The following is a 26,491-nucleotide window of genomic DNA, read 5'->3' as shown; positions in this document are numbered from 1 at the left end:
CAAGGGTATTCTTTGCAGCATGAGATGGTGCACTGCCATGCATGAAGATGATTTCATTACGAAAAGCATAGTTCTTCCTTCTGTACCAGGGAAGAAAGTGGTCAGTCAGACACTCCACATACTTTGCAGAGGTCATCTTTACACCTTCGGGGACCCTAAAGGGGCTGACCAGCTCTCTTCCCATGATTCCGGCCCAAAACATGGGTCACAAGCATGATTATGACCAATCAAGTCACACATAACAATAATTAAAATATTCTGGCCCCATTTACTGTGCTCTATCGTGGTTTCTGTTCTCAGTACCCTTTAGTGCGTTCCTTGTTACATTGTGATATTTCTGGTATAGACCTTGGCTTTATTCCTGACCCTGAGTTTCACTCCAACACTTTTCTGAATAGTTTATATGTTCTATTGGTATACCGTTTACCTGACATGGGCTAGTTCTCATCTTTGCTGTCTCTCTGTTACCCTGACCTATGCCTGTATTTGACTAAGTTTCCGCTCTCATGTACATTAAACCCAGCCAATATAAGGACATGTAATATGTAATTTTAGTCTAGTCTCTTGTGAGTATTTGGTGACTGTTAAAGCTTCATTGTTGTACGTGCTATTGTTGGGGAAACACCCTTGTCTTTTATGTGTTACTCCAAGCATCGTTACTACTATTATCTGTTGTAGTGCTAATGATGTGAAGGAGTACCCTTGTGCTCTTCGCTGATGGGCTCTGAATCTTCCTCAATGTCGGCTGGATGGCATCTGACTTTAGCACAGCTGCAGGATATGAATTTCATTCCAATAATTGGTTAATTTTGGGTAAAACCAAAAAGATGCGTTTCCCAATGATTGGAACATTCTGTTACCCCTTTTAAAGCAGGAACAAAATTAAGTCATTCTTCTAAACCATATTGAGTCCCTTATTCTTTTTCCAAGCCAGCATAAAATTTGACTTTAACTCAAACTAAGGCATTAAATAAGAATAATATTGGAAAATCGTATATATCCTATTTGAGTCATAAAGATATGTTTTTACTTGATCACTTAACGCTAATTCACAATTATTTTGATCTAAATTTAAGATTGAAAAACCCTCGGGGCCCTTTGTGCTGTGGCCATCCCGCCCACCGTGGCAGATCGGTGGCTACAAGAGCACAAAACAATGTTCAACGCCAGACGTCGGATATGTGCATACAGCGTATGGAGTCATATCCGGCAGCTGGCTGCATGCAGAGCAGGCCAGCCACTCCCTCTTCCCTGCTGCTCCCAGTGCCAGAGGAGTGTGTGGCCTGCTTGAGCAGAGAAGATCATGTAGGGCTGGACTGGAAAACGGCTTTAGAGGAAGAGGGGCTTAGGGGAACCTTCATGTAGTGTTCTGTAGTGTATTAGATTGGGGGCAGGGAAGGGCTGCAATGTATTAGAGTGGTGGGAAGACAGGGCAGTGTATTAAATTTGGGGGAAGGAGGGGCAGTGTACTAGAGAGGTAGGAGGAGTGGGCCGTGTATTAATGGGGGGGAGGCGGGGGCAGTGTGTTAAACTGGGGGAAGGGAGGGAGGGGGCAGTGTGTTAAACTGGGGGAAGGGAGGGAGGGGGCAGTGTGTTAAACTGGGGGAAGGGAGGGAGGGGGCAGTGTGTTAAACTGGGGGAAGGGAGGGAGGGGACAGTGTGTTAAACTGCGGGACGCAGTGTATTAAATGAGGGGAGGGAGCAGCATATTAAATTAGTGGGAGGGGGCATTGTGTTAAACTGGGGGAAGGGAGGAGGAATGGCAGTGTATTGGGGGGAGAGAGCAGTGTATTAGAGTGGTGGGAGGGAGGGGCGGTATATTAAAGTGGTGGGAGGAGGGGGGGCAGTGTTTTAAATTAGAGAGGTGAGGTGGTGGCAGCGTATTAAATTAGAGTGGAGGGAAGGGGGCCAGTGCATTAGAGTGGGGGTGGGAGGGGTTGTGGGAGGCTGCCTATAGGATTGGTGGGGCATAGTAAGTAGTTTGAATTGAAGCTTGTAAGTAAATTATATATATGTATCCAGGATTACATATTGTTTGCATGAGAATGATTCAAGTAATTTTAGTTTGTGTTGGTCTAGGTTGAACTTTTATTTTATTTTTTTGTGGCCCACATAAACTTAAACCTTGTTTATCTGGCCCGTGTTAGACTTTGAGTTTGACATGCTTGACCTAGAGGGTATTCTGACATTGAATCAAACTTGAAAGCTGCAACCGCATAGGTAGCATGGAAATATTTTAAGAAATCAAGAATACCCACAACACTATGCACTTCGGAATTTTGCAATATAGAAAATGTTACTCTGCTCATTTGATTCTTCTATATAATTTCATTTACTCTGCCTGAGCCTTCTTAAAAAAATATAATGGAATTGTTAAGGTGATGGCTTGTAAATAATATAAAATTTGTATTGAAACTAACCTGCCCAACCAGGATATTTCTAAACTACTCCACCTTTCTAATTCCCTTTGTAGGTCAGTTGATGATTTATTGAGATTAAAAGCATACATTTTGGATATCTTTTTTGCATACCCAAATAATCAATGCAGTAGTCCCTCCAATCAAAGCTAAATTTTTGTTTCAAAGTATCCAGATAGTACAATGGTATATAAATTGGTAATGCCCAAGATATATTTTGGTTGCGCTTATAACATGAGGCCTCACCGAATTCTTGATTAATAGAGTATAGTGGGTCAATTGATTTGTTAGGATTTGCAAGTAGACCAATTGTGTGTTCTCTTTCACTTACAGATATGCCTTTAATTTCTGGGATTATCCTTATTAATTCAGCTAGAGGTTCTATTGCAAGTGCAAAAAGATGTGGTGAAAGTGGGTATCCCTGTGCGGTTCCAGTCATGAATGAGAATGTATTGCAAGCATAACTAGTAGCAAATACTTTAGCTGTTGGATTGTGATATAAAGCACATACTGCCTTAATAAAAGATGCAGTATAACTTTCCCTCATTCCAGAATAAATAAACACTTTATTCAAATAGAGCATATTTGAAAAGTTTTTATAATAAGTTAATGTGTACACCACCAGGACCTGGTACTTTACCATTTTGGTATTTATAACATTCAATTTTTCATTTTATTTTATTCTTTATTAGATGCTCATCCCACTGGCATAAATGAGCAAGAACAGATAAAGCAAGTACAAGTATGCGGAGTGAAAACAATATATACACATCACAAACAGCAGCAGTCAGTGTACAATAGTGGGTTAGGCAGTAATTTGAGGGTTTTTGTTATGTATATAATAGCCTAATTGGAAACTAATTTGTTTTTGACCTAACAAAGTGTTGCAGATAGGATTCTGCTACGCTTACTCCTGACCAATACATCTTATATAAACTACTGTATTTATGCACCATCATGTATAAGCCAATATGAAGGAAAGAACAAAATAGAAAGCCACTATAAATGTACATATTATGCCAGCAGCTCAGACAAATGATTATCACTTGGTGTATGGCGACGAATGTGAATGCGGGAGACTAAGGTGAATGGCTGAAGGGAAAAGTGTCCTCTGAGCTCCGTTAATTTAAACCGTGCATTTACTCGAGTGGAGAAGTGGTGGTGGGGGGAGGAGGGGTAAGACAGGCCTAGTGAAAACCTGCCGAGGTACGGACAAGGTTACTCTTGTGGGGTCCCAGGCGTATGCTGCTGTGGTGGCACAGCGAATCTCATGGGAGGCAGGGTTTCCAAGATGTTAGCAGCTTTCTTCGGATCCTGAGCAGAGTGGGTGGAATCCCTTTTTAAGATCGCCACTTGTATTGGAAACCGTAGGTTCGAAGCAATGTGGTAAAGGGCTACAGAGATTTCCTCCATTGCAGGATATACCCAGATCGCCGTAGAATGTGAGTGCCATGTTTTTTTTAAAAGAATATGGAGAAGTCCCCTTTATATACTGCCTCCCTTGGTAAACTCATTAGCTCCTTTGGCTTCCAATATCATTTCTATGCAGATGACACGCAAATCTACCTGTCCTCTCCTGATCTCTCCCCGTCCCTCTTGACTACTGTATCAGACTGCCTCTCTGCTTTTTCTAACTGGATGGGCTGCCCACTTCCTTAAACTAAACTTGACCAAAACTGAAATTCTGGTCTTTCCTCCCTCAAGTGTTGTTACTCCTGTGTCTCCCTCTAAGTCAATGGTGCTAAACATCAGCTCCACCACGTAGGCTCGCTGCCAAGGCGTTCTCTTTAAATCCGACCTCTCCTTCAAGCCTCATGTTCAATCTATCGCCAAATCCTGTCATTTCCATCTCAAAAACATTGTGCGCATCCGCCCCTACTTAATGTGGTATCACATTAAAACGTTGCTCAAAGAGAGTCTGCATTTCGTTGATAAGAGGTAAGCTTCTGATTGTTCTCTTCCAACGCTGCATCCCCAATCGACTCACCAGGCCAGTAAGGTCAACTTGAAGTGAGGCCACGTCAGCCATATTCATGCCCGATCTGAGATTGTCAGGTTTCTGTTTCCTGGTCTTGCGACCCATGGTATATGGCAGCACCAGGACCCCAGTGTTGGGCTTTAAAACGGGTTGAGAGCGCCAGAATATAGTGGTAAGATAAAGAGCCCAGCAATTGTGCGTCTAGCTTGTCACGTTCAATATTTCTTGTGGGGAAATGGCAGAATCTAGAATATCAAATTTCTCAGTGGGAACTTGTGGTAAATTGACTGTCTAAAAAGGATGTAATTGTTTCTGAAGTAGGCCGTTATATAATTTACAATCTAAACCAACTATACAACGCAAACTCGGAGCAAGAGAAAATTACGTCCCTCGTTCATGACTCAAATTCAGTACCGGTCTTGAATCATTGTGCACCGTCGAACCAAGGTGTACCACGCATTGAATAATAGAAAGGAGAGTTACAGCACTTTTGTTAGGAACAACTTTCATATATCCAACAGTTGGCATTGTTGCTGTGTCCACAATCCCAAAGACCCATATTTTGTGATCTCAGGCACGACCATGATGGTACTTTATTTTATGACTAAAACAAGACTCATCAACTTAAATATAATGACCGAGGCCACCGAGCAAAACTGGGTTAGTATGAAAATAGATGATAAAGGTTATATACATCAACTACAGTGCGTTTGGATGTTCAAGTCAGTTGTGTAGCTTGTTTTTCAGAGGTTGCCAAATGCCAGAGGTATCGGGAGCCACTTTTTCAGTGAGTTGTGTGATTTTTCAAAGAGCCCTTTCTGATGGCTAACCATGATGACACAATTCGTGTTAATACATTTTCAAGAATATCCATCAGAACATTGGCGACGAGTTATCTAACACAGGGGTGGACGGCAGTTTTTGCAATCCAGATTATTTGTAAGTAAATTGTGGTGTTTTATAAACTCGATGACATTGGTGTTATTCGTATAAGCTATAATAGGCTGGAGTGTGTTGATCCATTTTAATTTGAGGGCAACATTATAAACCCTAATATTGACAGTTGAGGTCAAAGGTACATAATCTTCACTTGTTCAATCAGGGGGGACTTAATCTGCAAAGTCATTACTAATTTTTACTGGGTGTGTTGTTTTTTTCTTTTTTTTTTGCCGTTTCCTCCCATTAAGTATGCAATTTGTGAATGTGCTACATTCTGTGTAAGTTTGGATGCCAACAGGGAGGAGACCTTGTTTCCTTTTGAATATTAACTTGAAGGAAGTTTGTTCCAATTGAATCACTTCATTTTATTTTAATCTTTTATCATGGCCAATAGAGAGAGATGGGCCAAATGTGTTCACCTGAGTTAAATTGTATAATTTTTTTTCCATTTACCTCAAGTTCTTAATCTAGTTCTCCTTAGATAAGACGCCTCTTAACACTGCCTTGTGTGCGTTCCATATTACCCAGTTAAAATGTCACATTTTAGCCTCAATTTAGCCGTGCAGATTTTAATTTGCTATCAGATGGAGTTTTGAGAATGAACCCTTTAAAATAGCCCAATTCCACTTTGGTCTGAAATTTTAAACTCAGTGAATTCATTCTTATTAAAGAGGTGAACAATTCCTAACTTTAAAATGTGAAGAAATACCTGTTCATTCTTTCACTGCACTTTTAAAAATATATAAATATCTGAGTTCCTGCACCACACACAATGTTATCAGTGTAGGTGATCCTATAACACAGCATGCCCCAGGCCAGCTCTGCCAGCTCTGTGGGGTTGGCACTCTCAGCCAGGTAAATAAAAAAAAGGCAGTTAATGACGTCAGCGCGGCGTGCACGAGTCACCCTAGACACGCCCCTTCCTTCTCACTGACACTGGTGCTGACCAATCGGCTGCCAGATGGACGAGACGCGCTGGTGACGCTGCTCCGAGCCGACATCTATCAGCCAAACAGAAGGTGAAAAAAAGTGCACCGGAGCCGGCGCGAGGCGTGGTTTCGTCGGCTTACGTCAGACGCGCAGGAACCAATCGTAGCGCGTATCGGCCAGACGCCGCCAAGCTCGGTTTTTTGTTTGAGGTGACGAGCTGGGAGGATACAGCGAGCTGAGGGACATGAGCAGGGGGCTTGGCGGGGAATAAGGCTGCAGCCGGCAGGGGTCTAATGAAGTGAGGTGCCGGCTCAGCTCCCGGGTCCTCTGAGTGTAAACAGGAAGGAGAAGCTGCAGCCTCGCGCGCCTTCCCCTTGCAGTGAACGCGGACATCGCGTGGAGGGGCGCGAGGCTACAGTGGCTGACTGGCGCGAGGCTCTGTGTGTGCGCCCCCTTCCCCCACCCCGGTAACCGGGCAGAGACATGCAGCCCCGGGGCCTAGCTCTGCCAGCGCCGTGACTCCCACCGCTCCTCGCTCTACACTCCGCCAGTTGCCGGCTCACACAGAGCAGCCTAGGCCGGGCCTGCAGCCCCTGCTCTCTCCGGTGAGACCACCTGCACCTGTCGGTCCTCCCACTCCTATTACTCACCGCCCCCTGTACCGGCTGGGGGGGTCAGACACGGAGCTGCCGCACATCGGATGTGAGCTCGGGCCTGGAGACCGCCTTCCTGCCCTGACTGCTGCTCGACAGGTTCGTATGGAAAGCGGGCTGTGCAATGTGGGGAGCATGCTGTGCTGGAGTTGGCTTACCGTGACTGGCCCGCCTGGGCCTTCATACCATCCCCCCTCCTCCTACAAACTGCCCCACTGTGGCCCTCATACCACCCCTCCTCCTACAAACTGCCCTACTGGGGCCCTCATACCACCCCCCTCCTCCTACAAACTGCCCCACAGGGGCCTTCATACCTACCATCTTCCCTCTACAAATTGCCCCACCGGAGCCCACATACCATTAATCCTCCCTCTACTAATTGCCCCACTGTGGCCGTCATACTACCCCTTCATAAATTGCCACACGTCATACCATCTTCCCTTTGACAAACTGCCCCACTGGGGTACTTTATTCTGTCCCTTTTGTAAGCTGCTCTGCTAGGACCCTACACTCTATCCTTCTCTATAACCTGCATATAATATTGGGGCCCACCATACTGCATGCTCTCCTATAACCTGCCACGCTGGGGCCCTTCATACCACCCTCCATATAAACTGCTCTACTGAGACCTTCCCAGCTGACAAACTACCCCCTGGGTCCTTAATACTATTGCCTATATCCAGCTGAAGCTCTTCATACCCTCCCACCAGTAAATTGCATTTTTGGGCCCTTATACTCATCTGCCTTGAGGCCTGTATGCATTCTTTGTGTTGGTGTTTTCGTTTTTAGATTTAAATCCCAGTGTTAGTTACCTGCACACCATGCCTCACAGGGCCCTTGGCTGTTCTCCTGATGTCTCCACCTTTGGGGTTAGGTGTGTGTCGGTGACATGGCCTCCTTATAAAGGCCTGAGCCCAGACATGCAGCTCGACGTGTCTAGGTTGTCACTGCATGGTGTCACTTGAGGTCGTGGCATCTTTTTTGGGCGCTAAAATGGCTGCCTGCTCCGACTATAATGCCCTACCGTAGGAGGATCGTGCCAGCCCCGAGCTGGGGCATTGCAGGCTACCTGCTGCTCGGGTATTAGCACTCAGCCTAGGTGGGCAGCACAGCCATCTGTTCAATAGGTTACAGTTCCACCCCCAGCATGTGAGCTTTTTTATCTGGCTGGCAGTGCTTAAAAATCTAGATTAAAGGGCGGTTTACAGGGTTCGTTTCTGGGACAAATGTGGTTAATAGATAAGTATGGTTCACTGACGAATCTTTATGAGGCAAGTCTTGCCCCATGAGTTAGAAATACATTGTAACAGTAATGCATGTTTAAGTACTGCCCCATGCAGTATACTGGTGTATTTTACGGATGGGATAATACTTGGCTACCACACTTCAAAGCCCATTTTATTGTGATGATGTCCTAGTTGTAGGTTTCCTGTTGGCGTTCAGTTTAGACCTCCTCTTCCTCTGCCTGGTAATCTAGGCTTGGCTGGGGAGGTGGGACCCGTGGCCCTTCGAAAGAATGGGACACGGGGCATTTTTTTTTTCTTTGTAGGAACCCAGGGAGAGAATACAGGACCCCCACCATCAATCCTCGTTTTTCTTGCAGCCTGTGTGCTTGTCTGCTGCACATGTGCGTTGTGTTTTTCCATTAGACTCCATCCTCCCTCCCTTCTCGGTGCATGCATGATCCTTCGTGTCGGGGTTGTTGTGTGCTCTGTGCCCTCGGCTTATTTTGGAGGTGGATGGGAGGGAAGCTGACCACAAACACAATCCCCCCCCCCCCCGTCCTGGAGTGACCCTGGCTGCGGCATAAATCGTGTACTAGAGCCAGGGTTGTAAGTGTGTCTGGTGCTTTTAACTTTAACAACATTTAGATGGTTACAACAAATATTTACTTTGCAGGGGTTTTATGCTCCCTATGTCACACTTGCCCTTATGGGATTATTATTCTCTGAGTAATAAACTTTATAATCTGCAGTTGAGGTTTTCTTTGGAAGAGACGTGCTACTTGCAAGGAAGGCCACAACAGCTTCCCATAGCTTAGATCTTAAGTTCTCTTTGGCTGCACAGACCTGCTGAACAGGAGGCTTTGGGGCCCAGGAATGGGAGCTGAAAGTTAAAATGTCTTTCCATTAATGCTTATTAATGTCACCAATCTTGTTCTAAACGTTTTTTTTTTTTTCTAAGAAACAATGCAGGTTGTCATCACAGTCTATTGCATACACCTCTTGCATACATAATTTAATATTTACCTGTATTTTTGTATCATCTGCAATTAACGCTTAATATCTTAATTCAAAGATTATACAAGTTTTTTTTTTTGATTGTCAACAGAATATAGACAACACTTTATATCAATACAGGATTTCCAAAGGAAACCTAACGGCTTTTATTTATAGGTAGCTAGGGGATATCAAGAAGAAACAGTCCAGTACGCTGGTTATGGGCTGGGATACAAGATGCAGGCGCTGAAGAGTTTCTCCGGCAGGCGAGCGACTTGGAAGAACCCATTTTTTGTTAAACATAAGCCCTTAACTACTCCTTAAATGTTTTTTTTTTCTTTATAATCTACTGTATCTTTATATTTACACTTAGTCTAGCTTACTTTCAGTTTTTACCTTTACCAATATGCCTTTTATACATTGCACCTGTTTTGTCTTTATTCCATATCACAACTTCCCTTTTAGAGCCATTTTTATCCACACTGCATTAATTTTCTGTGCACAATTCTGACAAGACAACTGTAACACCCTGCAAGCAGTGAACAGTGTTAACCAAACATGCTTCATCTGCTTGTAAACCACACATCTCACATTTTAAATATGGGTATGTTGGTTAGTATTTCGTATGCAGTGTTTCTAGTAACTCTGTAGATTAAATTTTTGCCAAACTACTATTAAATATATAAGTACAGATATATACATTTTTAGCATGGTTTTTGATGTTTTTCTTTAAATAACTGGATACTATTCCTGGGGTAGAACAACATCATATATGCTGATTCACATGACTGTATAGGATAAGATCAAGCAGCACAGACCAGAAAAAAAAAACAAGCTTGAAACCACTGATATACATAATTCATTGGGAATGAGGGCCACTTCCAGCTTGGCGTTTTTTTTCTTTTATGTTATTTATTAAAAAAACGTATTCGTTTTTGCTCAAGCATTTTCAGCTACAGTCTCTTCAGTTAATTTTCTTATGTCAAATGCAAATTAAATGAAATTAAATTAGCATCATTTGGTTTTGTAAGCGTGTTAAAATGCCTGTCACCAAACCTTATTTGTATGTAGTTCAAATCTTTCTGAAGTGCTCGTGTTGGAATTTCATTGACAATAAAATATAAAAGCTCAGTTTGACAAAAGTTAGAGGTTGCACTGTTTTCTAGTTCCCATAAACATGTCTGCAAGTCTACTATGGAGACTCCTGTGGTCTTGCGGGACCATCTATAGATAGTGGTATTAGCTGAAGAAAAAAAGGTGGTAGAACCATTTCAGGCAAGTATCACTAATCTGCACCCTCTGAGCACTGCACTCAAAATGGTGATGGCTGCATCTGGGATCTTTGATAAATATGTAAAGACCACCAAAAAGTGTCAGAACTGCTTTAAAGGAACACTATAGTCACCTAAATTACTTTAGCTAAATAAAGCAGTTTTTGTGTATAGATCATTCCCCTGCAATTTCACTGCTTAATTCTGTCATTTAGGAGTTAAATCACTTTGATTCTGTTTATGCAGCCCTAGCCACACCTCCCCTGACTATGATTGACAGAGCCTGCATGAAAAATAAACTTTCACTTTCAAACAGATGTAATTTACCTTAAATAATTGTATCTCAATCTCTAAATTGAACTTTAATCACATACAGGAGGCCCTTGCAGGGTCTATCAAGCTATTAACATAGCAGGGGATAAGTCAATCTTAATTAAACAGAACTTGCAATAAAGAAAGCCTAAATAGGGCTCTCTTTACAGGAAGTGTTTATGGAAGGCTGTGCAAGTCACAAGCAGGGAGGTGTGACTAGGGTTCATAAACAAAGGGATTTAACTCCTAAATGGCAGAGGATTGAGCAGTGAGGCTGCAGGGGCATGTTCTATACACCAAAACTGCTTCATTAAGCTAAAGTTGTTCAGGTGACTATAGTGTCCCTTTAAAGTAGTGTTTGATAATTAGGTGTGTACTTATTTTTCCAATGTGTTGGAGAGTATGGGAATAAGGATGTATGTTTAATTTGGTTTGGCTTTTCTTTTAAATAACTTTATAGGTAATAAAACTCTAAGCACTATAACTACTATAACTTACTGCAGTTCTTAAAATACTGTCAATCCTACCCCCCACAGTCTTTGAGCAGTTTGACAAAAACAAAACATGGCGTTCTTTTACCTACAGCATAACCGCTCTTTATCTGCATGTATAATGCAGAAACTAAACTTTCACAACCAACCTTGAGTGGTAGTGGTACGTTAATAGTGCTTGTTGTTGAGAAAGATAGCACTTTTAGCATGTTTTGGCTGATTAAAGTTGGGCAGATATGTGCAAATAACAGAAGAGTAATATTGGCATTGACTACCTTACTTTAGATGGGCTGTGGGTGAGGCTCATTATTTTAGTGAGACTTGTCCAAAATTAAATGACAAACATTTGGCAAAAAAATAAGTTAATGCAGAAAACGCTCAACTGTGTGGGTTTAATGCTAGATGTGCAAATACAGCAAGGTTTCGACACAGCTGAAAATGTTGCTGTATTTGCTCCAATAAAGCTGCTATTTTGGCGATTGCCTTGAGTGTCTGGACCACTGTTTTATTTTACATACTTTCTGTATAATGACCACAGCTCCCAATGTTTTGTCCTGATGCTTTTGTCATATGTAGTGATATTCATAAATTCAAACAATGCACTTTATTTGTGCTGTTATATGGTGTATTAATAAAATATTTGTTGTATAATGACTAGTTTTCTCTATATTAAAAAAAAAACCAAAATCAATAAACTCATCATAAAGGCACTTTGGAGTTTATCACTGGTGTCAACAAGCTCTTTTGTATTCACTAAGTGGACTGTGACTGTGTACTGGTCTGTGCATATAGTTTTCTATTTATTCAAATTGTATTTGCCTGTGTTATGTCGCTCTTTAAAGGACCACTATAGTGCCAGGAAAACATTCATTTTCCTGGCTCTATAGGGTCCTTGGGTCCCCCTCACCCTCATGGCCCCACTCCCGCCTGGCTCTAGGGTGAGGAAAGGGTTAATCCCTTACCTTTTTTCCAGCGCCGGGCTCCTTAGGCGTTGGGGACTCTCCTCCTCCTTTCCCTGTCATCGGCTGAATGCACATGCGCGGCAGGAGCTGCGCGTGCATTCAGCCAGTCCACAGGAAAGCATTCTCAATGCTTTCCTATGGACACTGGCGTCTTCTCACTGTGAAAATCACAGTGAAAAGCGCGGAAGCGCCTCTAGCGGCTGTCAATGAGACAGCCACTAGAGGCTGGATTAACCCTAGTGTAAACATAGCAGTTTCTTTGAAACTGCTATGTTTACAGCAGAAAGGGTTAATCCTAGATGGACCTCCCACCCAGACCACTTCATTAAAGGACCACTATAGTGCTAGGGAAACATACTCGTTTTCCTGGCACTATAGTGCCCTCACCCTAAGGTCCCCCCTCTGCCAGGTGAGGAAGGGGTTAAAATCTTACCTTTTCCCAGCGCTGGGGAATCTCCTTCTGTCGTCATCGGCTGAATGCGCATGCGCGGCAAGAGCCGCGCGCGCATTCAGCCAGTCTCATATGAAAGCATTCTCAATGCTTTCCTATGGACGGCAGCGTCTTCTCACGGTGAAAATCACAGTGAGAAGTGCGGAAGCGCCTTTAGCGGCTGTCAATGAGACAGCCACTAGAGGCTGGATTAACCCATTTGTAAACATAGCAGTTTCTCTGAAACTGCTATGTTTACAGCAGGCAGGGTTAATCATAGAGGGACCTGGCACCCAGACCACTTCATTAAGCTGAAGTGGTCTGGGTGCCTATAGTGATCCATTAAGCTGAAGTGGTCTGGGTGCCTATAGTGGTCCTTAAAGCTGAAGTGGTCTGGGTGCCTATAGTGGTCCTTAAAGCTGAAGTGGTCTGGGTGCCTATAGTGGTCCTTAAAGCTGAAGTGGTCTGGGTGCCTATAGTGGTCCTTAAAGCTGAAGTGGTCTGGGTGCCTATAGTGGTCCTTTAAGCTGAAGTGGTCTGGGTGCCTATAGTGGTCCTTTAAGCTGAAGTGGTCTGGGTGCCTATAGTGGTCCTTTAACTTTGTAGTGTTTCCTGGTTGATGAAAACCTGTTAGTTTGCAAACATTCAGTTGCAAGTACCCATTTTTCAAATATTTAAATGCAGAATAATTTGTAAGGCATTGTCTAATGCTGACTTTAAAAGTGGGTGGTGAAAAGTCACGACAGAGTAATTCTAGAAGACCTTGCTGTTTCCATTTTTATTTTTTTACTCATGTTTTTATTGTTTGATTTAGTGATCAGCATTGGGTGTGATTTCAGTTATGGGAGGACCCACTGGTTTTGTACACATCTTTAATTGCCTATTTTCTCCCACCTGTACAGAATTGCAGTCTTTGTAGACACTTCATAAATACAAAATGTCTAGATTTGCTTCATATTAACACTTTTTCCGCCCTCATTCTTATAGGTTATCATTTGGGGGGCCGAACGTCAGTCAAAATCTCTGGTAACATGGCAAAAGATGTAAGTATATTTATAGAACACAAATTATTGAATGCATACTTTTTGAAATAAGTTTATGCTTTACATCCGGGGTAGTCAACCTGGTCCCTACCGCCCACTAGTGGGCGGTTTGGGATTTCAGGTGGGCGGTGGTGGGTTCTGCAGAAAATGTGGGCCAAGGCTGACAGGGGAGATCCTTTAATCTCCTCTGCCGGCTCATGCAGAGCCATCCTTGCTGTATGCCCTCTCTGGCTGGTGAGGAGATCAAAGAACTCCCTAATCAGCCCGCTGGCACTTGTTTCCAGCAGAGGGAGGGAAGGGCATGGGAGGCTCTGTGTTCCTCCAGCGAGCAGACTGGTCAAAGCATTGTCGCACGTTACCATGGCAACGCACCGATACAGTGATGTGCTCACAGGAGAGCCAGCCTGCAGCCAGAGTAGCTGCAGGCTAAAGCGAACGTGCCACCACTGGACCACCAGGGCTTGCAGCATTATATATACCCTGGCAAAAGGTAAGAAGAAGGGAGGGGGAGACATTAAGATAGAGCGACCACACACTGCACCTCTCACCCACAAACAGCACCACCTGTCACACACTGCCCACACACACATACGCGCGCAGCACCTCACAGACACACATAGAAAAAAAAATAGATACATTTAAGTACTTTTTTTTTTTTTTTTTTTTTTTTATAAAAAACCCTCCTTTCTAAAAATTAGTTACTGCGGCACTGGTGGGCGGTAAGGACGTTTTACCATCAACAAAGACACAAAAGTGTCCGGTAGGTATTAAAAGGTTGACTACCCCTGCTTTACATAAACTTGAAAAACCCATTTTGAAGTGGTTTTCTGGTTTAAACAAAACTGTCTGCAAAATGTGTACATAACACGTCACTTTCAGATAGGTAGCAACGTGCACAGTTGGGTTTTGGGATGCTGTCGCTTGGGCTGGAAGAAAACCGGCTAAGATGGCCTATTTGTAGTCTTCAGCCTGCAAAAGAGATAAAGGATGCACAAAATTCTAGGAATACGAATTAAACTAGAATGGACACATTTTTTGTCAAAGTGACATATTTACTCATTTCTTGTAATCGCTGTTAAAGTGTTTACTAAGGTGAGTAGAGCAAGAGTAACAAGTACAAAACTCTACTCCACAGCACTTCTGTGTCCATGTGACATTGCAACATGAGATTTGTTTGTTTGACCATATGTGAAGAAATGCCATGCAAAAATTTGTGATTCCAGGTGTTTCATCTGAATTTCTCTATGCCAGAGCTGCCCAACAGGTAGATTTCCAGCTGTTGTGGGACTACAACTCCCATGATGCTTTCTTTAGAATGATAAAGCATCATGGGAGTTGTAGTTCTACAACATCTGGGGACCTACCTGTTGGTAGCCCTGCTCTATGCACTTATGGCACCCCATGATTTCCATGACTCCGTGGCTTTAATTTAGTTTACATAGTATGCTTAGCTATGCCAGTGTAAACTGTAAAATAAAATCCATTCAGATTTAAACAAAAAACACACACATCAACTTTTAGCTAACTATTGGTTTGTGCTGAAACCCTCAAAGTAAAAACTTCAGATTTAATGTACTGGTTTGGCACAATGTATAGATTAGAAAAGAGTCAAGTCATGTTTGTAATACTTCAGTCATTAGGAGCTTACACAAGGCTGAATTTTATGCCGCAACTATACATATTCTCTTACACAACATACAAATACAAAACTCGCCAATGACTACACTAAGAGGATGTGATGCTAAATTGATTCCTTCTGATGCTGTAAGTCAGTATGCATTCTGTAAGGGAAGTTTTGAAGTTATCTGCTGCTGGAGAGATTAATAATTGCATTTCTTAGGTGCCATGTGAATCTGTATTGTTTTTGACCATAACATACCGTACCGTATGTACTTGAGTATAAGACGAGTTTTTCAGCACATTTTTTGTGCTGAAAAACCCCAACTCGTCTTATACTCGAGTCACTGTCTGTATTATGGCAATTTACATTGCCATGATACAGACAGGGGGCTGGCAGCGAGCGCTTACCGCTCCTGTCAGCTCCCTTCTCCTCTGCGCCGGTCCGTTCAGCACCTCTGTCAGCTCCCAGTGTAAGTCTTGCGAGAGCCGTGGGGTCATAGTGCGGCTCTCGCGAGACTTACACTGTGAGCTGACCGGACCGGCGCGGAGGAGAAGGGAGCTGACAGGAGCTGCAGGAGAGGTAAGTGCTCCCTGACAGCCCCCCTCTCCCCCCCACTGAACTACCAATGCCACTGGACCACCAGGGAGTGAGAGCCCCCCTCCCTGGCCAACTAGGAAGCAGACAGGGGGGACGAAAAAATTAATATATATTAATAATAATAATAAAATAATCTAAAATAAAAAATAATAATACAAAAAATATTAATGAAACAAAAAACAATATTAAAATAATTAAAAAATAACCCCCCACCAAGACTCTGCATTCATACACACACTGCATTCATACACGCACGCACACACTGCACTCATGCACACGCACACACTGCACTCATGCACACGCACACACTGCACTCATGCACACGCACACACTGCACTCATGCACACGCACACACTGCACTCATGCACACGCACACACTGCACTCATGCACACGCACACACTGCACTCATGCACACGCACACACTGCACTCATGCACACGCACACATTGCACTCATGCACACGCACACACTGCACTCATGCACACGCACACACTGCACTCATGCACACGCACACACTGCACTCATGCACACGCACACACTGCACTCATGCACACGCACACACTGCACTCATGCACACGCACACGCTGCACTCATGCACACGCACACGCTGCACTCATGCACACGCACACGCTGCACTCATGCACACGCACACGCTGCACTCATGCACACGCACACGCTGCACTCGCGCACACGCTGCACTCGCGCACACACTGCACTCGCGCACACGCACACACTGCACACGCGCACGCGCACACTGCACTCATACACGCACACGCACACTGCACTCATACACACACACACACTGCACTCATACACACACACACACTGCACTCATACACACACACACACTGCACTCATACACACACACACACACTGCACTCATACACACACACACACTGCACTCATACACACACACACACTGCACTCATACACACACACACACTGCACTCATACACACACACACACTGCACTCATACACACACACACACTGCACTCATACACACACACACACACACTGCACTCATACACACACACACACACACTGCACTCATACACACACACACACACACTGCACTCATACACACACACACACACACTGCACTCATACACACACACACACACTGCACTCATACACACACACACTGCACTCATACACACACACACACTGCACTCATACACACACACACACTGCACTCATACACACACACACACTGCACTCATACACACACACACACTGCACTCATACACACACACACACTGCACTCATACACACACACACACTGCACTCATACACACACACACACACTGCACTCATACACACACACACACACTGCACTCATACACACACACACACACTGCACTCATACACACACACACACACTGCACTCATACACATACATACACACACACACACACACACACACACACACACACACACACACTGCACTCATACACACACACACACACACACTGCACTCATACACACACACACACACACACTGCACTCATACACACACACACACACACACTGCACTCATACACACACTGCACTCATACACACACACTGCACTCATACACACACTGCACTCATACACACACACTGCACTCATACACACACACTGCACTCATACACACACACTGCACTCATACACACACACTGCACTCATACACACACACTGCACTCATACACACATACACACACACTGCACTCATACACACATACACACACACTGCACTCATACACACATACACACACACTGCACTCATACACACACACTGCACTCATACACACACACACACACACTGCACTCATACACACACTGCACTCATACACACACTGCACTCATACACACACACACACACACACTGCACTCATACACACACACACACACACACTGCACTCATACACACACACACTGCACTCATACACACACACACACACACACTGCACTCATACACACACACACACACACACTGCACTCATACACACACACACACACACACTGCACTCATACACACACACACACACACACACTGCACTCATACACACACACACACACTGCACTCATACACACACTGCACTCATACACACACTGCACTCATACACACACACTGCACTCATACACACACACTGCACTCATACACACGCACACACTGCACACGCACACGCTGCACTCGCGCACACACTGCACTCGCGCACACACTGCACTCGCGCACACGCACACACTGCACACGCGCACGCGCACACTGCACTCATACACGCACACGCACACTGCACTCATACACACACGCACACTGCACTCATACACACACGCACACTGCACTCATACACACACACGCACACTGCACTCATACACACACACGCACACTGCACTCATACACACACACACACTGCACTCATACACACACACACACTGCACTCATACACACACACACACTGCACTCATACACACACACACACACTGCACTCATACATACACACACACACTGCACTCATACACACACACACACTGCACTCATACACACACACACACACTGCACTCATACACACACACACACTGCACTCATACACACACACTGCACTCATACACACACACACACTGCACTCATACACACACACACACTGCACTCATACACACACACACACACTGCACTCATACACACACACACACACTGCACTCATACACACACACACACTGCACTCATACACACACACACACTGCACTCATACACATACACACACACACACACACTGCACTCATACACATACACACACACACACACACACACTGCACTCATACACATACACACACACACACACACACACACACACACACACACACACACACTGCACTCATACACACACACACACACACACTGCACTCATACACACACACACACACTGCACTCATACACACACACACACACTGCACTCATACACACACACACACACTGCACTCATACACACACACACTGCACTCATACACACACACTGCACTCATACACACACTGCACTCATACACACACTGCACTCATACACACACACTGCACTCATACACACACACACTGCACTCATACACACACACACTGCACTCATACACACACACACTGCACTCATACACACACACACACACTGCACTCATACACACACACACACACACTGCACTCATACACACACACACACACACTGCATTCATACACACACTGCACTCATACACACACTGCACTCATACACACACTGCACTCATACACACACTGCACTCATACACACACTGCACTCATACACACACACTGCACTCATACACACACACACACACTGCACTCATACACACACACACACTGCACTCATACACACACACACACACACTGCACTCATACACACACACACACACTGCACTCATACACACACACACACACACACACACACACTCATACACACACACACACTGCACTCATACACACACACACACACACACACACACTGCACTCATACACACACACACACACACACACACACTGCACTCATACACACACACACACACACACACACACTGCACTCATACACACACACACACACACACACACACTGCACTCATACACACACACACACACACACACACACTGCACTCATACACACACACACACACACACACACACACTGCACTCATACACACACACACACACACACACACACTGCACTCATACACACACACACACACACACACACACTGCACTCATACACACACACACACACACACACACACACTGCACTCATACACACACACACACACACACACTGCACTCATACACACACACACACACACACTGCACTCATACACACACACACACACACACACACACTGCACTCATACACACACACACACACACACTGCACTCATACACACACACACACACACACACACACTGCACTCATACACACACACTGCACTCATACACACACACTGCACTCATACACACACACTGCACTCATACACACACACTGCACTCATACACACACACTGCACTCATACACACACACTGCACTCTGCACTCTCTTACGCACACTGCATTCATTATATACGCACACTGTAAATAAATATTCAATTAATATAATTTTTTTAGGATCAAATTTTATTTAGGAATTTACCAGTAGCTGCTGCATTTCCCACCCTAGTCTTATACTCGAGTCAATAAGTTTTCCCAGTTTTTTGGGGTAAAATTAGGGGCATCGGCTTATATTCAGGTCGGCTTATACTCGAGTATATACGGTATTTTCCCTCCATCACTTTGTTTAAAATTAAATGGCAAAAGGGAGTGAAAAAGGATAGTTCCTTGAACCAAAATTATTTATTATAAATGCATGACTTAAAGGGACACTTAAATTGCCACAACAACTACAGCTTATTGTAGGTGTTCTGGTGTCTATAGCTGGTCCCTGCAAGTTTAAACACTTCCTTTTCAGAGAAAATTACATAACTGCCTAAAGCCTCAGAGGGCCACTAGAGGTGCTTCCTGGGTAGGTGCTGCACAGGGAACTCTTTACAGAGAGATGCATTGATTAAATGTATCTCTATGAGAAGATGCTGATTGGATAGGGTGGTGGTTGGCTGAGATCATCACAATTGTGGATCTCAGACAATCCAATGTATACTTATGGGAAAGCATTGTGATTGTCTGAGATCATACATTCTGATGTCTGGCTTTTCAAGGAGGGCAAGAGAGGGGGGATTTTGATGAGAACTATATCTGAGTTATTTTGCTAATAGGGGAGGAATTTTGTTGGCTATACTTAAAGGACCACTATAGGCACCCAGACCACTTCAGCTCAATGAAGTGCTCTGGGTGCCAGCCCCCCCCCCCCCCCCCCCCCCCCCCCCTATTAACCCTGCTGCTGAAAACATAACAATTTCAGAGTAACTGCTATGTTTACATTGAGGGTTAATCCAGCCTCTAGTGGCTGTCTACGTGAGGCTACTTCCGCGATTCTCAGTGTGAAAATGAGATGACGCTGGACATCCATAGGAGCAATGCTTTCCTATGGTTGGTTTGAATGCGCACATGGCTCTTGCCCAGCATGCGCATTTGGAGCTGACGTCAGCAGGGGGAGGAGAGGTCACCGGCGCTGGATTAAGGTAAGTGGCTGAAGGGGTTTTAACCCATTTAGTGCCAGGAAAACAAGTTTGTTTTCCTGGCACTATAGGACTTCTTTAACAAAGTTATATTGGAACCAATGTCATTATGCATTTACCTGCGAACTCTGAGGATATAAATCGATAGAAAATATATATACATGTGTAAAACCCCTACACCACCAGTGTTAAAAAAAATAAATACAATTACACGCTTAACTCATAATAAAACCTCAATGGTGTTCACATATACCTTATGTGAATACATATAGATATGTACCCTATTCTTATCTCAACATTGGATGTAACCACCAGTGTGTTTTCTCCTGGAAATCTCTAAATGCCTTCTCTCAGAAATACAGCAACATGCCTGGCAGAGCTAGTCAGTTTGCCACTGGTCTTTAATAGATGGGGAAAATATATAACTACTGATATAGCTGCAACACTCAATCCTACCACTGTGGGGTGATGATGGCCAACAAACTCCTAGATACACCCTGTGCCATCAAATAATGTATCATCTTCTCAATGCAATAGCGAATCAAACACATAATGCCCATGAGCATGAAAGTGAAAAAAATTAAAGCTACCACTTTATACAGAGGCACCATAGCTTTCAAAAGTAAAAACCCAAAACACAGACTATTTGTTGGCTGTAAGCGCTCAATCTGTATTGATTTACAAAAAAACATGATAAACTGAAGATACTAGACTGTCAGTGTGAGCATGGAGCTAGAGAGGATGAAACTAAATTATTACAAAATTGTTCAAAATATTCCATTGAGGAACAAACTATTTACATAGCTAACCTTTGGCTACATTCAACTTCATCAATGAGTTTGCAAATGTAAAACTTCTTGGAGGGCACTGCATAATGTGCTGTCAACAAGATTGTATGCCATAATCCAAAACATGCCACATGAATTTGGATATCCTGCTCTTATACATTGTGTATTGTTACAGAGAATGAACACCCATAAGCCAATCATGTAACAAATGCATTATGGCATCTTATGGCATCACATCTACATTGTCATGCTAATAAAACTGATTTGACAAATACATTGTGTTAATCAGGTTTACACCATAATGCACAGCACGTTCTTTGAACTTTAACCAAAGTGCTTTTTTGTGGCAACTTTAAGAAACAGCGTTATCACCTAGGAAAAGGTAAAATGTCTCCAGTTATCTATTTACCCTCCAAAGCCATTCATGATGTAGTTGCTAAGAACAGTGACTCTTCTCTCTCCCCCCCCCCCCCCCCCCCCCCCCCCCATTCTTGGCAATAACCCATGTTGAGACACCCTTTTTTTGAAAGTAAAACAGTTTGCCAAACCGGGGCAAATTTCAACTGTCCCAATACTTTGGAATAACATGAATTTTACTAGTGATTTAATGACTAATATAAATGCATTTCACATGTCACAATACTCAATACTATCATGATAAGTACAGAAACAGGGCCCAGTAGAGGAAGAAAACCTCCTTAGATACATGGCAGCGTAGCAAGTGTTTATAACAAATAATAAGATAATTTCTATTGAAATCGCTTTTATAAACTCTCATAAAAACTGCATAGGTATATATTTATACCTCACACCATCATCAAGGAGGCATGGTCTTCCTCCTCAGCGTGCGCATGTAGGAAAGCATTAATACAATACTTTCCTATGAGTTACATGTCACATGACTGAGTTTCACTTGGTCACTGCAGCAGAAGCACCTCTAGTGGCTGTTAGAAATGGGGAATACGGCAAAGCTGCTTTCCACTTGTTTCCAGCTATAGCATGTCTTTTATCGTGAGGTTCTCCACGAACCAAATAAAGACATGCTAAACAAGCTGAGTCAACACATGTGCTTATCTTTCAAGTTGTGTCAAGTCATTTGCCAGTCTATATTTAAAGTGTTTTTATATTTTAGAAATTAGATAAATGTATTTATTTAAAGCAAAGCAGAGTTTTAATTACCTGAACCTCTCTCGCAGATACTGCCATCTTCTTCAGTCTGCTCCTGGTGCTTCGGCTGCCAGGATCTGACATCACTACTTTACTAAATACAGACTAAGGAACAGTACGCACAGAAATAATGCAGCTTTAAATTTTACAAGGCTACTTAACGCCTTAAGTACGGTGGGCGTGCTATGCTGTCCTTGGGGACCCGCTCTAAAAGCAGGCGGGCGGTATAGCACGTCCCTACCGTTCTATGTACTTAACCGCTCGCTGGCGATCACGGTGGGGGGGGGGGGACACTTACCTGGCATTCCATGGAGTCTCCCTGCTACCGTTCCGGCCATCCTGGGCCATGTGATCGCGAGGTCCTTGCGAAGGACCGCACAATCACATGGACGGAATAGCCGTCCACAACAGTGAGGAGTGCCTGGAATGACAGGTAGTCCCCCTGCTGCCTGTAAAAAGTAAAATAAAAGTTTAAAACAGTTTAAAATATAATTATATATACTTAGATCATATCTATATATCTATCTATGATCTGTGTAAATATTTATTAAATATATCTATTTATATATAAAGTAAATGTTAAAAAATAAAAAATTAGAATGTGTAATTTCATTCTAACTGTATTTTGATATTGATATATATTAAAACTGAGTGCCAGAGGCAGGACCTTTTATATTTATATGTAATTATACATGTGTGTGTGTGTGTGTGTATGTGTGTGTGTGTGTGTATATATATATATATTATTTTTTTTATTTTCTATGTATTTATGTAATATTTTTACATAATGAGGTCATTTTATTAATTACAATTTGCAGGACCTGCCTGACAACCCAGGCCAAAAGTCCAGGGAATTTAATTTGCTAGCACTATATTTAACCCTGTAATTTTCCAAGACACCATAAAACCTGTACATGGGAGTTACTGTTTTACTCGGAAGACTTCGCTGAACACAATTATTACAGTATTACGATACTGTCAGTAAAAGAATTTTTTTTGCATTTTTCACACATAAATGGTACTTACACTGACGATATAATTGTTGATACGTTTTTGAAACACCGTATGGTAGCCCAGGAATGACAATTACCCCCATGATGGCATACCATTTGCAATAGTAGACAACCCAATGTATTGCAAATGTCCAGTCTTTTTAGAAGCCACTTTGTCAAAAATACTGGCCAAAATTGGCTTTCAAATTTAGTTTTTTGCATTTTTTACACACAAATATTAACACTAATTTTGGCCAGTGTTTGTGACCAAGTGGCTATTAAAAAAGACTGGACATACCCCATTTGCAATACCTTGGGTTGTCTACTATTGCAAAAGTAATGAGTAATTCTCATTCCTGGGCTACCACATGGTCTCAAAGGCAGCATAACCAATCTGGCGAACTTCAATTTGAAAAAACTGAAAAATGTAACATGCTTTATTTGACCCTGTAACTTTGCAAAACTCCATAAAACCTGTATATAGTTGGTACAGTTTTACACTTGAGACATCGCTGAATACAAATGTGTATTTTATTGCAGTAAAAGCAAACCGTATTATGATATTCACAGTTAAAATGGCATGTAGAACTAAAAAAATAATTTCTTATTTTGACCCTTTTTAAAAAATATATATATATTTTATTCATATTAAATTTTCATAGCTAAATATTTGTGACATGAAAGCCCTGTTTCCCCTGAATAAAAAAAAAATACAATAAGTGTGGGTGCACTTAAAGCGGCACTGTCATGCCGAATCCCGTTTTTTTTTTTTTTAAACCCGCCTCCACTACATCCAATCGACCCCCTAGTCACCCCCAAATGCACCTAAGCGCCCCACATTACCTATTTTTTATTCTTTATCTTCTGCCCCGATCTATATTCAGGGCGCCGCCATCTTTGTGTGGGTAGGTGAAGTCCCTGTGGGACACGTCATCTACCCACACTACACAGACTGTAAGATTCCCGCACATGCCCAGTGAAACACCTGGACATGCGAACGGGAATTTCATCTATTCATTCATTCATCAGACAGACGAATGAATGAATAGAAAAAATCAGATGAACAAACTAACACTGAGTATCAGTGTTCGTTTGTTCATTCAGTTTATTACAAGGAGGGAGCTACAGGCGTGCAGCTCCCTCCTTGTAATATGTACAGATAGAAGCGGCAGGGAGCAGAGCTCCCCGCCACTTCATAGCACCACAGCCCAGCCCCCTCACTCTATGGGGGTCAATATGACCCCCATAATAGCACAAGGGAGATTAAAATCTCCCCAATGCCCCTACTCGCTATACCGCGAGTAGGGGCATGTCCACTAAACAGTGAGCAGCCTGTTGCTGCTCACTGTTAAAAAAAAAATGGTAATAAGGGGAGGGGGGGGACCTACTGTCCTCCCCCCTTGCCCCCACCCCTGCGCGGTGGGTGGGGGCCCTAATAAAACAATAAGGGGGGGGGGGAGACCTACTGTCCTCTCCCCCTGGCCCCCACCCCTGAGCGGTGGGTGGGGACCCTGATAAAACAATAAGGGGGGGGGGACCAACTGTCCTCCCCCCCTGGCCCCCACCCCTGAGCGGTGGGTGGGGGACCTAATAAAACAATAGGGGGGGGGGGCTACTGTCCTCTCCCCCTGGCCCCCACCCCTGAGCGGTGGGTGGGGGCCCTAATAAAACAATAAGGGGGGGGACCTACTGTCCTCCCCCCCTGGCCCCCACCCCTGCGCGGTGGGTGGGGGCCCTAATAAAACAATAAGGGGGGGGACCTACTGTCCTCCACCCGGCCCTAAATGAACCCCCCCCATTAATTTGACTAGGGGTCCCAAGCCCCTAGTCACCCCCCCACCCAAAACATTCTATCCCCTACCTACCCCCCTCACCCTAAAAATAGTGAGGGGGGAATAAAATAACTAACCTGTAAAAAAAAATAAAAAATTTAACTTACCATTTGACGTCTTCTTCTTTCTTCAGCCCCCCAAAAGGCCAAATAAAAATCCATCATACCCGTCGCACTTTAAAAAAAAAACGAGCGCAAACAAAAATTAATCCATGTTCACCCATGGAGGGCACGCCGCGTACTGAGCTCCGCAGGGCGGGTCAAGGCTTATAAAGCCTTGCCCCGCCCTGCAGTTAGGCTTAGAACACACTGATTGGTTGGTTTAAGCCAATCAGAGTGCTCTGTGTCATTTTACACAGCGTGGGAAAATTCAAAAGAACTTTCCCACGCTGTGTAAAATGACACAGAGCACTGTGATTGGATGGCTTGAAAACCATCCAATCACAGTGATCTGTCATTTTGCTCAGGGGGGGGGGGGGAGGAGGACAGTAGGCCCCCCCTTATTGTTTTATTAGGGCCCCCACCCACCGCGCAGGGGTGCGGGCCAGGGGGGGAGGACAGTAGGCCCCCCCTTATTGTTTTATCAGGGCCCCCACCCACCGCGCAGGGGTGGGGGCTAGGGGGAGGACAGTAGGTCCCCCCCCCTTATTGTTTTATTAGGGCCCCTACCCACCGCGCAGGGGTGGGGGTCAGGGGGGAGGACAGTAGGTCATCCCCCCCC

At 43.9% G+C, this 26,491-nt stretch overlaps 1 protein-coding gene across 2 annotated transcripts in view; it reads left to right on the top strand.

The window, feature by feature from the left end:
• Window positions 1-6,424: 6,424 nt before the first annotated feature.
• The window catches only part of TFDP1 (transcription factor Dp-1), a 61,288-nt gene continuing 41,221 nt past the window's right edge, over window positions 6,425-26,491 (top strand). The window contains exons 1-2 of one of the 2 annotated variants that reach the window (XM_063459588.1): window positions 6,425-7,016; window positions 13,590-13,645. In XM_063459588.1, coding sequence (XP_063315658.1) covers window positions 13,634-13,645 — 12 coding nt within the window. In that variant the 5' untranslated portion in view covers window positions 6,425-7,016; window positions 13,590-13,633. Of the gene's footprint in view, window positions 7,017-8,418; window positions 8,750-13,589; window positions 13,646-26,491 lie in introns of those variants that run through there. The other variant, XM_063459594.1, reaches the window with a different exon arrangement.

This window comes from Pelobates fuscus, chromosome 1 (assembly GCF_036172605.1).
Source record: "Pelobates fuscus isolate aPelFus1 chromosome 1, aPelFus1.pri, whole genome shotgun sequence".
Taxonomy (NCBI): domain Eukaryota; kingdom Metazoa; phylum Chordata; class Amphibia; order Anura; family Pelobatidae; genus Pelobates; species Pelobates fuscus.
Note: the sequence above shows the minus strand (reverse complement) of the source record. Positions and strands in the feature narration are given on the sequence as shown.